Source organism: Brettanomyces bruxellensis, chromosome 9, assembly GCF_011074885.1.
Source record: "Brettanomyces bruxellensis chromosome 9, complete sequence".
In the NCBI taxonomy this organism is placed as follows: Eukaryota; Fungi; Ascomycota; class Pichiomycetes; order Pichiales; family Pichiaceae; genus Brettanomyces; species Brettanomyces bruxellensis.
Window position 1 is genome coordinate 3,709,386 of NC_054690.1, and position 13,639 is coordinate 3,723,024.

General features: G+C 46.9%; 7 protein-coding genes across 7 annotated transcripts; 3 read left to right on the top strand and 4 right to left on the bottom strand.

Moving 5' to 3' along the window:
- Positions 1-588: 588 nt before the first annotated feature.
- On the top strand, positions 589-2,688 carry BRETT_003415 (uncharacterized protein; the record flags this gene model as incomplete). The annotated part of the gene is made up of 1 exon (XM_041281924.1): positions 589-2,688. The coding sequence occupies one exon, from the start codon at positions 589-591 to the stop codon at positions 2,686-2,688; it is 2,100 nt and encodes a 699-aa protein (XP_041139715.1).
- An 885-nt stretch (positions 2,689-3,573) lies between these two features.
- Positions 3,574-5,220, top strand: BRETT_003416 (uncharacterized protein; the record flags this gene model as incomplete). Its single annotated transcript, XM_041281925.1, has 1 exon — positions 3,574-5,220. The coding sequence occupies one exon, from the start codon at positions 3,574-3,576 to the stop codon at positions 5,218-5,220; it is 1,647 nt and encodes a 548-aa protein (XP_041139716.1).
- Positions 5,221-5,471: 251 nt separating this feature from the next.
- Positions 5,472-6,401, bottom strand: BRETT_003417 (uncharacterized protein; the record flags this gene model as incomplete). Its single annotated transcript, XM_041281926.1, has 1 exon — positions 5,472-6,401. The coding sequence occupies one exon, from the start codon at positions 6,399-6,401 to the stop codon at positions 5,472-5,474; it is 930 nt and encodes a 309-aa protein (XP_041139717.1).
- A 350-nt stretch (positions 6,402-6,751) lies between these two features.
- BRETT_003418 (uncharacterized protein) lies at positions 6,752-7,120 on the top strand (the record flags this gene model as incomplete). The annotated part of the gene is made up of 1 exon (XM_041281927.1): positions 6,752-7,120. One exon carries the CDS (start codon positions 6,752-6,754, stop codon positions 7,118-7,120), a length of 369 nt encoding a protein of 122 aa, XP_041139718.1.
- Positions 7,121-7,186: 66 nt separating this feature from the next.
- On the bottom strand, positions 7,187-7,810 carry BRETT_003419 (uncharacterized protein; the record flags this gene model as incomplete). Its single annotated transcript, XM_041281928.1, has 1 exon — positions 7,187-7,810. The coding sequence occupies one exon, from the start codon at positions 7,808-7,810 to the stop codon at positions 7,187-7,189; it is 624 nt and encodes a 207-aa protein (XP_041139719.1).
- Positions 7,811-8,210: 400 nt separating this feature from the next.
- On the bottom strand, positions 8,211-9,884 carry BRETT_003420 (uncharacterized protein; the record flags this gene model as incomplete). Its single annotated transcript, XM_041281929.1, has 1 exon — positions 8,211-9,884. One exon carries the CDS (start codon positions 9,882-9,884, stop codon positions 8,211-8,213), a length of 1,674 nt encoding a protein of 557 aa, XP_041139720.1.
- Positions 9,885-10,439: 555 nt separating this feature from the next.
- On the bottom strand, positions 10,440-13,438 carry BRETT_003421 (uncharacterized protein; the record flags this gene model as incomplete). The annotated part of the gene is made up of 2 exons (XM_041281930.1): positions 10,440-12,700; positions 12,745-13,438. 2 exons carry the CDS (start codon positions 13,436-13,438, stop codon positions 10,440-10,442), a joined length of 2,955 nt encoding a protein of 984 aa, XP_041139721.1.
- Positions 13,439-13,639: the final 201 nt, after the last annotated feature.

The window sequence follows — 13,639 nt, forward strand, 5'->3', positions numbered from 1 at the left end:
TGATATAATTTTTTTTTTYCCCCCCCCCCCTTCTTGTCGCCCCCTGGGATTTTATATAAATAGCTTGTGGGTCTGCAGATCGATAAAAGTGGGCCAAGTGGATATTTTGGTGGTGTGGGCAACGTTGAGAAAGTCCGATTTGGTATATTCTGAGAGCAGGAAAGACGACTGATAATCTTTTAGAGAATTAATTGCATTCTGAATTCTTGCTCTGGACATTTTTCCGCCAGATTGCGAGCGATCAAAAAAGAGATAGGGAGAGAAAAAAGAAGGAAATTGCACCTATTGGGTTACTACTAGCAGAAGCTACACAATCGCTGGTTATCGCTACAGGCAACAATTCGCACGAAAATAATATTTTAAGTCCCATCTTATCTGAATTTCTCACTCCGCATACATTTTTACAGAACTTTTGGACCACCAGGATAATATTTAAAGGAAACACTGCGGGCAGATAGAGCAGGTTGAGAATCGAGAATCGAGAATCGAGAACTGAGAACTGAGAACTGAGAACTGAGAACTGAGAACTGAGAATTGGGAACTGAGAACTGAGAATTGAGAATTTAGAATTTGAATCCAGTGCATACAATGATTGCAGCTTCGTCGCACAAGGATATAAGCCAGAGTCAGGAATCACACTCTGGAAACTATGTGGAGAACAAGGCAAGCAGGGAAATAAGCATGGATATGAGTGGGGGGATGGACAAAGTCAAGGAGAGCAGTGCAAGCAGTGCAGGTAGTGCAAGCAACAGTGCACGGAGTGGGAGTAACAACAATGAAAAAGACAGTGCCAGCAGAAACAACATGAGCATTTCTTCAAGCGTTAATACCAGCCTGACTTCCAGCATCGCAAATACAGACATCGCAAATACAGACATCAGCAACATCAACCTTAGCAATATCAACATCAACAACGTCAATGTCAACAACATGAAGTTCGAGCCCGGCAGGCAGCCGAACAGTGCAGAAAACGCAAACGTCAAGTGGGTGGATGTGATTGAAGGTGCGAATCTAAGCGGAACACAGGCATTCGACTTACTTAGCACGTACACAAACCTCATAACGTCGGCATCACAGTCTTATGAGGGAGTTTCGCCACGGACAAACGTGAGGGACAGTGCAGAAAGCAGCAAGGTAAGCACGCCGGTTGGGAAAGGCAGCATCAGCCAGCCTGTAAGCCTGAATCCCAGTGCTGCAGACCTGTTCGGGGCGAATTTCGCCCCCCTGGACACATCTACAGACATGGATATCCACCAGGGCGGGTTTGCAAACACGGCGAACCCTCCAACGGGCATCGGGCCATATGTAAACACGAATTCCAGTAGCACAAGCTTGGCCCACGTCCCCAGTATGTCGAAATCGTCAAGCCGGAGCACTGCCTTACCCGGTGACGACTACACGCCACTAATATCGCCGGCTGTGACTCCCCTGGAGCGGGAAACGTCGGTCAGCCGAGCCCGGAAAGTTGGATTTTCGCCTCTCACGTCCCCCGCGTTGGAATTTCAGCATTACCATTCCAAGTCCGTGAGCCTGCGGCAGAAGAGAAAGGACCACCAGGACGATCTGACAGGCAACTCGGGCCGCCGGGGGTCCTCGTCCTCTTTCAAGCGGTCCAAAACACCCAGCACCACTCCGTTAATGGGGCCTGTTACCGGCCGGGTGCCCGTTTCTGCCTACGGCTACGGAAAATCCAAGTCCCAGTACTTGTACCGGCACCCGTTGGGCTCGAAACACGTTCAGAGCCAAAACCAGCACATCCAGAACAGTAAGCAGCACAGAAGATCGTCCCAGAACTCGCTCCGGTCCCAGGATGGTGTCTTTGACACACTTTCGGACGAGATGATGCTTCCGCCATCGTCCCAGCAACAGGAGGCCGCTTCTGGCGACCAGATGGGGCATAAGGAGCACCAAACAGGCCACGCAGACGCGTCCAAGGGCCCTGCCTTCGCCACACCAGCCACACTGATGTCTTTCCCCGTCATTGGGGCCCACCATGCCCGAAATTCGCCCCGGCTGATGTCCAATGACAATGTTTTTGCCAACCCAAGGCACAACGCCAGCTCAGCCCAGTCTTCACCTGTTATTTTGCCGTCTTCCAGCTCGGCAATCCTGCTCCAGCAGCAGCAGCAGCAGCAGCAGCAGCGGAGGCAAAAGTTCCTGGTGCAGGATTCGAATCCCGGGCGGGATACAGAACCTGCTGGTGCAGGCTCTGGAAATGGCCATTCCGGCAAGAAAAACGGCCCTGCGGCAGATTCCTCGCCTACAGGAAGCATTCCAGCGGATGCAGATGGCCAATCTAGCTGGCCGGCGGCAAGAAGAGGGTCCAGCAGCTCTGGAAAATCGAACTGTAGCAAAAAAATGAACCACAAGCTTGCCGAGCAGGGCCGCAGAAACAGGATGAATGTTGCCATCCAGGAGCTGGACAACCTAATTCCAGACACATACAAAGATGGGGCGATGGTCCCCTCAAAGGCAACTACCGTCGAGATGTCCTCGAAATACATCCGGGACCTCCAGACAGAAAATAAGCGGCTGTGCAAGGAGCTCGAGCAGGCCAAGGCACAGCTTGAGAAGTACATGGGCAGCCGGGGTGCGTCCACAGTTGAGAGCGGGTCCTCAATCAGTCCTCTCGAGTACCTCGATGGGGAATCGGGAAAGAAGAGTAAGGATCTGGACGAGTCTGCCTGAGTGATTAATTTTCTAAGCGTATAATAATGAAGAAGAGTGAGTATTAGTGGGTTGTTGATGTAGATGTGGTGATGTGGTGATGTAGTTGATGTGGTTGATGTAGTTGATGGTTGATGTGGTTGATGTGGTTGGTGTATTTAATATAGTTGATGTGGTTAACGTGGTTGATGGTTGATGCAGCTGACGTAGTTTATACATTCTTCGATATACACTTCGATAATACATCAGTACTATAAACTATATAACTAGTGTTAATTAATCACCCCATTCATTGGTACCTTCTATTTGAGTCACACCCAGAGTTATTCATATCCTTCACCTCACTACTACCTCTGGCATATACATTATCTCGTCTCTTTATTACACACCGTTTTATTAATGCATGAAATTAATATACATGTCTGATTACTAATTAATGCTTAGCTACTACCAAAAATCAGATTACTGCTCGGAGTTCCACTGAGTGCATGTTTTATCTTGCATTCTTCACATTCTAGCTATTTATTGCTGCAAACCAGCCACCTTCACCTACACAATCTTCCGAACCAATCATAATACCTCATCAAGCAACCACTACATCATTTTTACTCTTTGGTATGGCAATTTATCCGAATCGCAAACCCTCATCATACCCTCAAGCCAGCTCCCATGCTTCCTGCAGAAGACATCCAAAAGAAGCAAGATAAATTATCCCGCTCTCTCGCTGCTCCTAAAATAATTCATGAATAATTTATTCTCATGCGGTGGGGAAGCATCAATTTTTTTACTTTTTATCTTTTTTTTCTTTTATTTTTTTCTTTTCCCATTTATTTCACCTCCTTTTTCTTTTCTGCTTGCTCCATCCGCTCCACTTACTTCTTCCTCTGCACACAAAAATACACAATTATGGGCTACAAAAAACGAAGAGCACACGCATCGGCATCCAGGACCGGCTCGCAGTCCGGATCTACGATCGAGGACCAATCTTTTGATGCGGATACCAGCGATTTCAGCGTTCCTTCCGTCAGCCAATTGGATTCAGAGGCTCCAGACATACAGCAGAAGATACAGCAAAATGTTCATGATGTGAAGATTCTCAGGTCGCCGACGTTTGGAGCACTCAGCAGGGAAGAGAGCAGGAACAATTCTGTGATTGGCTCGATTATCGACGAGGAACTTGGAAGTGTGAGTGGTGCGAATTCTGGAGAAAGCAGATCGGCAAGTGTGATCACAAACGATGGGGTGAGAATTTACGATGTGCAAGACATGATCGATGCCCTCGACCGGCCCCGCAACAAGATCAACACGGAGTCCCGGCTGTTCTTGCTTGGCGAGGGCTACAAGATGCTCATCCGGCATCCGGACACCGTGGAAGTCAACGAGCAAGATATGGACTCGTTAATAGGCTTTATTCGGGCAGCCAAGTCGGACAGCGAGTCCTTGTTGGCGATTCGGTTTGCATGTGCATACGCGGCGACCGACTCGGATGAGGTCGGCACCCAGGTGATGGACGAGCTTGTGCCGATTCTCTACCGAGTGGTTTTTGACTTCAACCAGTCGAATTTGTTGAGGTCCTCGTGCATTATTGCCTACTTCAGCCTGCTCTTGGTCATCTTTGATGGCTCCGACTGCTATAGTATCTCCGATAGTGCCAACGACTTTTTGGAGCTGATCGAGCCCTACGAGAGTTCTCCACCTGCAACTTCTACAGACGACGAATCTAAGTACGCCTGGGATTTGGTGGCCAATTCCATCAATGGGATCGGAATCGTCTTGAGTCTCCTCTACAAAGGCGGGAAGAACGATGTCAATGATCTGATCCAGGACTTCTTGCCCCGGATCATTCCATTTTTGGGCGATGAGTTCCCAAAAGCCGTCCACAAGGCCGCATGCATCCTCGTTGGCCTCATGTACGAGATATACGACTTCAAATCGGCTGGAGATGCCGGTGGGGAGCCGAGTGATGGGCAAAACATCGGCGAAAACATGGATGATGGCCCGTACTATGATATTTCTGAGATCGAGGAGAGCATAAACCAGCTAGTGCGAGATTCCAACAAGAAAGTGGGCAAAAGAAGCAAGAAGGAGGTTCGCTCGATATACAGAGAGGTGTTGAGCACGGTGATTGGTGCACAGGAGAAGGCGGCAAGGGAAAAGCAGGGCCTTGCGGAAAGTTCAGACAGTGAGGAAAACGAGAAAAACAGGCTCGATAGAAAAACTGCCGTGATATCCAAGTTTGCCATCAGTAAGACTAAGCAGCTTCCCATACGGTCGTGGTTTGCGTTTTTGAGGCTGATCCACCTCAAGTATCTTTTTGACACCGAGTTGAGTCGGCATTTGCTCGGCTCCAGGGAGGTTAGAGACTTCTTGGTTGGGCCGCAGGACCGTGTTGGCTTTGCTGGGCATGCTGATGATGATGATGACCAGCACAAGTCGTCTGGAAGAAATTGGAGAAACAGAGATGTGAAACTGAACGGAATAAAGAAGGAGCAGCAGATACAGAGGGCAAGGGATGATAAGCTGAGAGAGAAGATGGACGACTTGAATATCTGACATATGGCATTTACAGTTATGTATATTTTATATAAGCACTTGATCTAATGGTTATTTAATTTGTTCAAGTACTTGATCCAATGGTTATTTAATTTGTTTAAGTACTTGATCTAATGGTTATTTAAATTATTTAAGTACTTGATCTAATGGTTATTTAATTTATTTAATGTGCACACTCGAGGGCATGGCAGCGTATCAAGTGTCTTCAATGCTGCAGGTTGCCCATCTGGCTTTTCCCTTTACCTATCGCCTCATCTCAAACGCCTCTTTAACCATCCTGGAATACGTATATCGACGATTTTCCGCCTTGTGCGACCAGCAAATGGATTCACCGTCTTGACTTCCTCATCCCCATCCACGAACCTTGCATTTTTGAGGTTTCTCATCGTTGAAATGCACACAGACTCCAACTCTGCACCGCCTTCTTCCTCCCACTGGTCACAACCTCCAAAGTGGATTCCATGCTGGATGAAAAAGTACAAATCGATGGGATCGATATATTTCGGCAGAGGTAAAACTGCAAAGTTCTTCAGGAGAAACTCGAAGTCCGCCTTTGCGAGTTTCCTGCACTCGCTTTCCGGGATCCTAAAATGTACAAATTCCTCTTTCTTATCATTTTCTGTGCTATTACCAGCTGGCTTTAAGGAAAACGCTTTCCTCTCCGGATACGGTATAAACCTGAATTCGGAAGCCGCTGGCATCACAGTTCTGCCCAGACTTTTGCGCGTCTTTCTTCTTTTTTTGAATACTATTCCCTTGGTCTTAAACGGCGTCTTAAACTTTTCTGCTTGGTCCAATTCCGTGTCCTCTTCCTCTTCATAATAGTTCAGACTGATTTTTTGACTTCTCCCGCTGGCAACATGCGTGTGCACAGCATTTTCCCCTGAAAAAAAAGACACTTTCCCACATATATAGTCAACATTTAACGTAATTGTGCAATCTGCCCATTTACTTGAATCAAATCCGACCTCATCTTTATCGTCCTTGATTTCGTCCAATACCTTATCCTTGTTATTGAGACGCTCAAAGTTTATTCTGTGGTTCCTTGTTGATTTGAAACTCAGCGGTTTGAATTGAGAATCCTCTTCATCTTTGTTATCATAGTTGAGCTGGGTCAATAGTTGGCTTTTCTGCTTGTTTGCATCCAAATATGGATTCGTACCCAACAGGCCACGTGTCATATCATGTTCTTGATTGCGGCAATGTGTGTAAACGTTATTCTACGTTTATATACAAATAGTATCAAGCAGATGCAGTTCAGTAACCTTGAAATTGTATATGGCTCATAAATCCCTCACACCTTTTATTCGGATGATTCGATTTCTGAATTTTTTCTCAGTTTTATTTTTTATTTTTTCTTCATCATCTCGGATCCTCGGACACTTCACAGACATGTAAACGACCCGTGTCCCGTACTTACTTGTTAACATTACCTCCATCTTCATAAATATTGCCCTCACAGTGATAAAGCATCATCCACACAAACAAACAGTATTAACTCTATTTATATTTACTGCTTTTGTCATTCACAATGAGCACTAACGACTCCATAATAAGTCAAGTCAATAATCTGGAAAGCCGGGCTAATACTGCTGGCCACAAGAAAAGCACAGCAGACGAGACGGGATCCGAGGTTCAGGGACACGCAAAAGAAGATGAGGAGATTTCCGAGAGTGAAGAAGAAGAGGATGATGATGATGATGATGATGATGATGATGATGATTCAAGTTACACTTACGAGTCAGAAATAGTCGACTACAACTTGGATAAGGAATGGCAGGATATAGTAACGCAGTGTAACTCACTTGTTTTCCTTGTACTAATACCTGTGGTTGGACGGATGATTGGACGACGGTTTGCCCACTACATATGGCATAGAGTTGCAGACCGGATATTTTAGGCGGGATAATTGTACTTATATTAAACATAGAGTATCGCTATATGAAGAAAGAAATGACATGATATATCATATGTTGACCATCAAGGCCTCACTCTTCAAGATGAATTTCGGGTTGAGCGTTTTGAAGATCTTCACCAATTTGTTGATGATCGACACGTTCAACAAAAGCATCACTGATTGCATTTCCTTACACGAGGTATCATAAATAGAAGGAGAAGTACTTTTGCTCTGTTCAACTTGTGGCTTTTGAGAAGAGAGGGCAACTTCCTGTTTTTTGAAGTAGTTGATGAAAAGAATGATGACGTTTTTAATCGGGAGCCTCAAATCGGGCATGTAATAAGTGCTGGTGCTACTCTTGCCAGTTTCTTTTCCTGAAAGTCCAGATGTGTCCGGGAGATGGTTGATGTACACGTTTGTTGATAAGAGTTTTTGCAGATCTGCAAAAGGTGCGGTGTCTTTTAGCGCCAACAATCGTCCCAGGTCCAATATTCTGGTGAAATTAATAAGCTGCGTGGATATTTTCTGGTCTCTAGACTCGGGCTTGTCACTTTGGCTTGTTGTGAATTTGTTCAAGTATGTGAAAAGTTCATCATCTGAAATTCCGTACTTGGATGGTTTGAGCAACACGTCAATGACCTCGTTCAATATTCTAACTTCTCTGTGGACCATTTTCTTATGATTCTCGTTCATTTTTTATTCTCACAGCCTTGGTGGGTTGATATATGTGTAGTAGTATGAAGCTGTGGCCGGTGTTTATCTGTGCAGAATTGCTTAAGTAATTGTCATGTCAAGGAAAAAAAAATAAAAAAAATAAAAAAAAATAAAGAACATGCAAATCATTATCTATCCATACAAATTCGGCGATTTTTTTTTTAAAAAAAAGCAGGTTGAAAATTCCGATCTCTGGCCCCGGTGCTTTTACATTCACATTATCTACATCTGCATGCAATGAGGGTATGCGGAACAAAGCCAGCAGGGAAAAATTTTAAAAATAAAGAAGATTATTGATTATAATTTATACAATTGGAATTACTAGGACCCTGAGAATCAGCCGTCCCAGTTCAGCTGTAATATTACACAGAAAGGGAAATCATTTGGGTCTGGATTTCGGACCCCAGTACTTGGTTGGGTTTTCCTGGAAACGAAGAATTTTGATTTTGCGGAACTTGGCCAACTCCTTGCTTAGGTCGTTGGCATGTACCAGCCAATCAAAATCGTCCATTTCCGGGTGTCCGTCCTCGGTCTTGAGTGCAGCGAGGTCGATTTCCTGTCCAATAATGTCGTTTGTCAGAATTTTGAAGCCCGGAGTTGTTTGGCCGAGCTTTGAAACGTCCTTCTGGCAGTGTTGGGCAAGTTTCTTGCCAATAAACCATATAACCTCCCAGGGAGCATCGGTCTTGATTGAATTTGCGGAGGCATGCGTGAGAGATGCCGAATAGCCCAAATTGGCAAGTGCTGACGTGTACGTGTCGATGGAAGGTGCAGGAATCTTGAGGACTGATGCAACGGTATTTGTCTTAAAGTAGAAAGGTGCCAAGACCTCGCGGCTTGCCATGGTGAGCATCCCCTTGATTCTTGGCAACGTTTTGTAGATTTCCGGGTCCGCCTTTTTCTGTAGATCCAATATCCGCTCGATAAATGCACCGTTGTGCAACGGTCCACCCCACATTGGACCCCCTATGTGGTTCACCGAGCCGCAAAATGCACAATGTGGACCAACCACGGGTCCCACGGCCAATCCGAATCTTCGATTTCCTCTTTTGTTCAAGCTGACGCGGCCCAGCGGCTGCAGTGACACCGAGTGGCACTGTGAGCATTTAAATGTGAGCATTGTGGATGAGGCGAGTTTTTTCACCTGAATCGGGGAATTGTGGACTCTGATGAACATCCTGATGTAGAAATCGATCGACAAGCACAAAAGCGGCTCGATCGACTTGCCGTACTTGGCAGCAGTGGTGGAAATCATGTGCAATGCCAATCTGAGGGCTCCCTCGTGTGTCGAGTCTCCTCCAGTGTTGGATCCTCCATACAAGGCAAAACACTTCTCGGGATACCCGTTTCCGGCCAAAACCCCGAGATCCGTGCACGTGACAAGCATCATTCCACCATCCCTGATGGCCTGCATGGCAGAATCCATGAATGGGGCCGCAGAACCGTACGGATCGAGGTCGATCACGTGATACTGGCATGTTTGCTGTGCCATGTACCTTATTGCGTCTGCATGGTTTGCCGTGACTCTAGATTCGAGCCCATTGTGCTTCACGTTGACCTTAATGGACTCCACGGCTGCAGGGCTCAAGTCGTTGGCGATCACGTGCTTCACTAATGGGATTTCCTTCGTGTATCTTATAGCTCTGAGGCCAGAAGCCGACAATGCCTCCATAATTTCGGCAAACGGCAGCTTTGCCCACTCCTCGTCGGCCTTATCGGTCACCACGACATCTTCCGTGTTCTTGCCATCGCTTGTGGGCTGCTTATTGCGTTTTTTCCGCCGTTTGGCAAGTGCTTCTTCCTGATACATCTCGGTAAATGCTTTAATTGCGAGGCAGCTCAAATCCCGATTGTACTGCTGGACTGGGTTGTAGAAGACCTGATTTTTGGGAAACAAGATCCTCGCCGAGCCTTCTACCAACTCGTCGTAGTTAGAAATATCGATCTGGCCGACGTTATCCACCAGGTGGGGGGTGGGGGTGGAAGACGCGGCTTTATCCGGCATGGCTGGTGGATTGGTGGAGCCACCTGAAGATTTGTTGGATGTAGACATATTGGATGCTGTGAGGGGTGTACTTAATGTATTTAGTGTGTTGGATGTATTTAGCGTATTTAGTGTATTGGATGTATTGAATGTATTTAATGTATTGGACGTATTTAATGTATTGGATGTATTGGATGTATTTAATGTATTTAATGTACTAGAGGTCTCAGATGCACTGACTGATGACTTATTGCACGATATGCCGGCTTTTTCGCAATTTTCCACGCTTCTCGTTCCAACCACAAGTTTGGCCCTCAAATTTCTTGACAGCACCTTCACGAACTGCACAATATTCCCGGCCATATGTCACTATCCTCCACACATAATAAGAACTTGCACTGTGGTGAAATTGCAAAGCAAAAAGAGCGCGAAGAAAATTTTGAAAAATGCACTACGTGAAAAATAATCGCTTACCTACAGCTGCCATCCGGGCCAATATTAGCATCATAAAGTTAACCAATATCATAGAAGAAACAGAGAAAATAATAAGAATCATAACGGCGGTAGAGAATTCAAAGAAATAAGAAGATCATAAACTCGTAGTAGGTGAAGAGCTCAGTAAGATCATGCTGACGGCTGAATATTTTCGTTAGTGGCATCGGCAAACATGAAATCAAACTCTGGCTCCAGGGGTTCCAGGGGTTCCAGTCGTTCCAACTGTTCCAACGGTTCCAACGGTTCCAACGGTTCCAACGGTTCCAACGGTTCCAACGGTTCCAACGGTTCCAACGGTTCCAACGGTTCCAGTTGCTCTAATTGTCGTTGTTGCAACGGTTCTGGCGGCCCAAAATAGTCATTTGTGGATGCATGGCCTGCTTTTTGAAGCATGTGATGATCTTGCGATTGAGATGGAGAAAAGTCATTGGATGACATTTGCTGGGAGAAGTCGGGTGGCTGCATTTCAGATGTTCGCATCTCAGATGACTGCATTTCAGATGACTGCATTTCATTATGAGATACTTTAGACGGCACATTCCCACCTTTCTGCTGCATATCCAACTCCGGCTGGCCAAAGTCCATATCCAGCACATCATTGAGCGAGTCGGATATCATCAAACTGTCCAACTCTGCACCTATGTCGCGTTTGCCGGAACCGTTAAGTGCAGGCACATCCGTGCACCGGAACTGGGCCCCCCCAGAAAAATTCGTGTCTGCCGATTCCATCGCGAAATCCACCAGGGGCCGGCCCGGTGTTTTTTCCTGCAGCCGCTGCTGAATTTTTTCCAGCTGGCGTAGCTGGTCATCATCGAGGATATATGGCACCGGGAGGCCGGGGTGGCGCACCAGGCCGCCATGAGGAATGCCCGGGGCGGCGGGCATGAGTGCCGTGGTGGAGGAGGAAGAGAGTATTCCCGGAGTAAAGGATTGCATACCCGGGGCAGAAGACGATGCTTCTATGGAGGAAAGATTATCCGTAGATGGTAGTGTGTTTGAGGTTGGTAATGCATTTGAAGATGCTAATGCATTTGTAGATGGTAATGCATTTGAAGATATTTCTGTAGATGGTAATGTATTTGAAGATGCTAACACATTTGCAGATGGTAATGCATTTGAAGATATTTCCGTAGATATTCCTGTAGGCTCTGTAGATATTCCCATACCTTCCATAGATATCCCACTAGTCGACATACCACGACCAGAATCTTGAAATGCCCGTTGAAGCTCACCCAACTGCATCTGCACATAATGCTGGCGACGCTGCGACTCCAATATCCTCGTCTGGTTCGGCATGTCTCCGGTGTACGGATGGTGCTGCACCGCCCGGGTCTTGCCGAAAACCGCCGAATTTTGAATGTGGCTTCTTGATCTCTCCAAGCTGCTTCGGCCACTTCCACCGACCGCGAGCGACGCAGACGCCGACGCGGAAGCCATCGGACTTGCCGGCGGGAACTGCGATGCCGACGCCGTCGACGTCATCGACGCAATCGAGCTCGATCGTCTCAGCCGCTTCATCCTCCTAGTTCCGGCTGTGTTGACCAAGCATACATCCAGCGATTCATCCTCGTCATTGATGAATTGTTGTTGTTGCATTTGCTGTGTTTGCATTTGCACCTGCTGCATTTGCTGCATCTGCATTTGCATTTGCATCTGCATCTGCATCTGTAACTGCATCTGCTGAACCTGCTTCTGCCTCCCTATAGCATGCACCCCCGAGCCGTGCACAGCCTCGCCCAGCGACGGGGCCGACGACGCCGACGAGACGATCGGCGTGATGGGCGTCGGCAGCACCCCGGTCGAAAAAACGCCCGACGACGCGGCAGAAGACGTGATGGTCTGCTGTGTGCCGTCGGAGTTCGTCGGCGACGAATCTGCGTCGATCGACCCGGACCGCTTCCGGCTGCCCCCGCCCAACATCCGTGCACCTTTACCGTGGTGGCCCCGGCGCAAGTAGAGCTGTCTCAAGACCGATCTCTTTGGTTGTTTGCCCGGCAACGCGGTCGGAGAAGGCGGAGAAACGGACGATGAAGATGATTCAAACGATATCTTCCTCGATGAGTCTTCCGAGATCCGATCCGACGGACTTCGCATGTCCACAACAGCTACTGCATCCCTATTTTGTGCTTCCAAATCGTTTTCCGGCATGAAAAGCTGCTGGCCAAGATCCGGTTCGCCGGATGCGTCATTCTCGTGCCTTCTTTTCAAGATATTCCTGCTTTTGAAGAGCCGGGTAACCCTGATTGACGACTTCTTGTCCATCAAGTACGAGAAATGGTGGCTGTCCTCACCCTTTGTGCTGGTTGTCGATGCGTCGCCTTTCGTCGATCCCGCTTCCTCTCTCTCCACCTTTGAAAAATTGCTCTGCGACGACTTGGTGCTTCCTATTTCTGTTTTCTGGCTGCCACCCGAGCTCCGAAACGTTAAAAATGACGATCCGTCTGATTCTCTTGGTTTCCTTCCTCTTTCTCTCTCTCCTTTTCTTTCTCTCTCTCCTTCCTCTCCTTCTCCTTCTCCTTTTCCTCCTTTCTTTCTTCTCTTCTCTCTTTCTCCTCCTCCCTCTTCTTTTTCCGCTTCTCCCTCAACTTCTGCCTGTACCCTTCCTTCTTTGGCTTTTTCTCACTGCCATCCTCACTCTTGCCGTTAAACCCTATGCAGTCGACAAACTTGAACTCAAGAGGCCTTCCCTGCTTGTCTATCTTCGGTTTCACGTTGTTTTTCCTAAACCCGTGCCTCGTAGTCCCCTCTGTGTTTGAGTGGCACAGCTTGTTGTGGCTCTCCTGTATCAGCATCGACTGTTTTTCCACCTCTTCACTCTTGAACTTGTTGATCTTCCATAAAAGCTTGCTGTACGGATGTGCAAGAGATGGGGCTTTCAACGATGAAAATGCCGTGCTTCCATCATTCTTTTCTGGCTCCTTCTTCTTTGCTTTCTTCTTCTTGCTTTTGCTCTTCTTGCTTTTCTTCTTTTCCTCGCTTTTTTCAACCTCTTCCAAATTATCGTTCGCTTCTTCCTTTATTGTCTTCAAGCTTGATTCCTCTTTCTCTTTCTCTTCCTCTCTACTTTCGTCCGACGGCGAACTGCTTCCTCGGCTGAGCTTAAACGAGAACTGATTCCCAAACGTCATATGACTTTCCAGTCAATGCAGGATGTGGCTTCTTTTTACTTAACTGGCTTCCTCTTTAATTGGCTTCTTTTTTTTACTTAACTTGCTTCCTTAATTGGCTTGTCTGGTTTCCTTCTGCCTCCCACTCTAGACACCAACAAATAAAGAAATAATCGATGAAATAAAATGAATGTTACCTTTCTTTCGCAGACAACTTCAAAA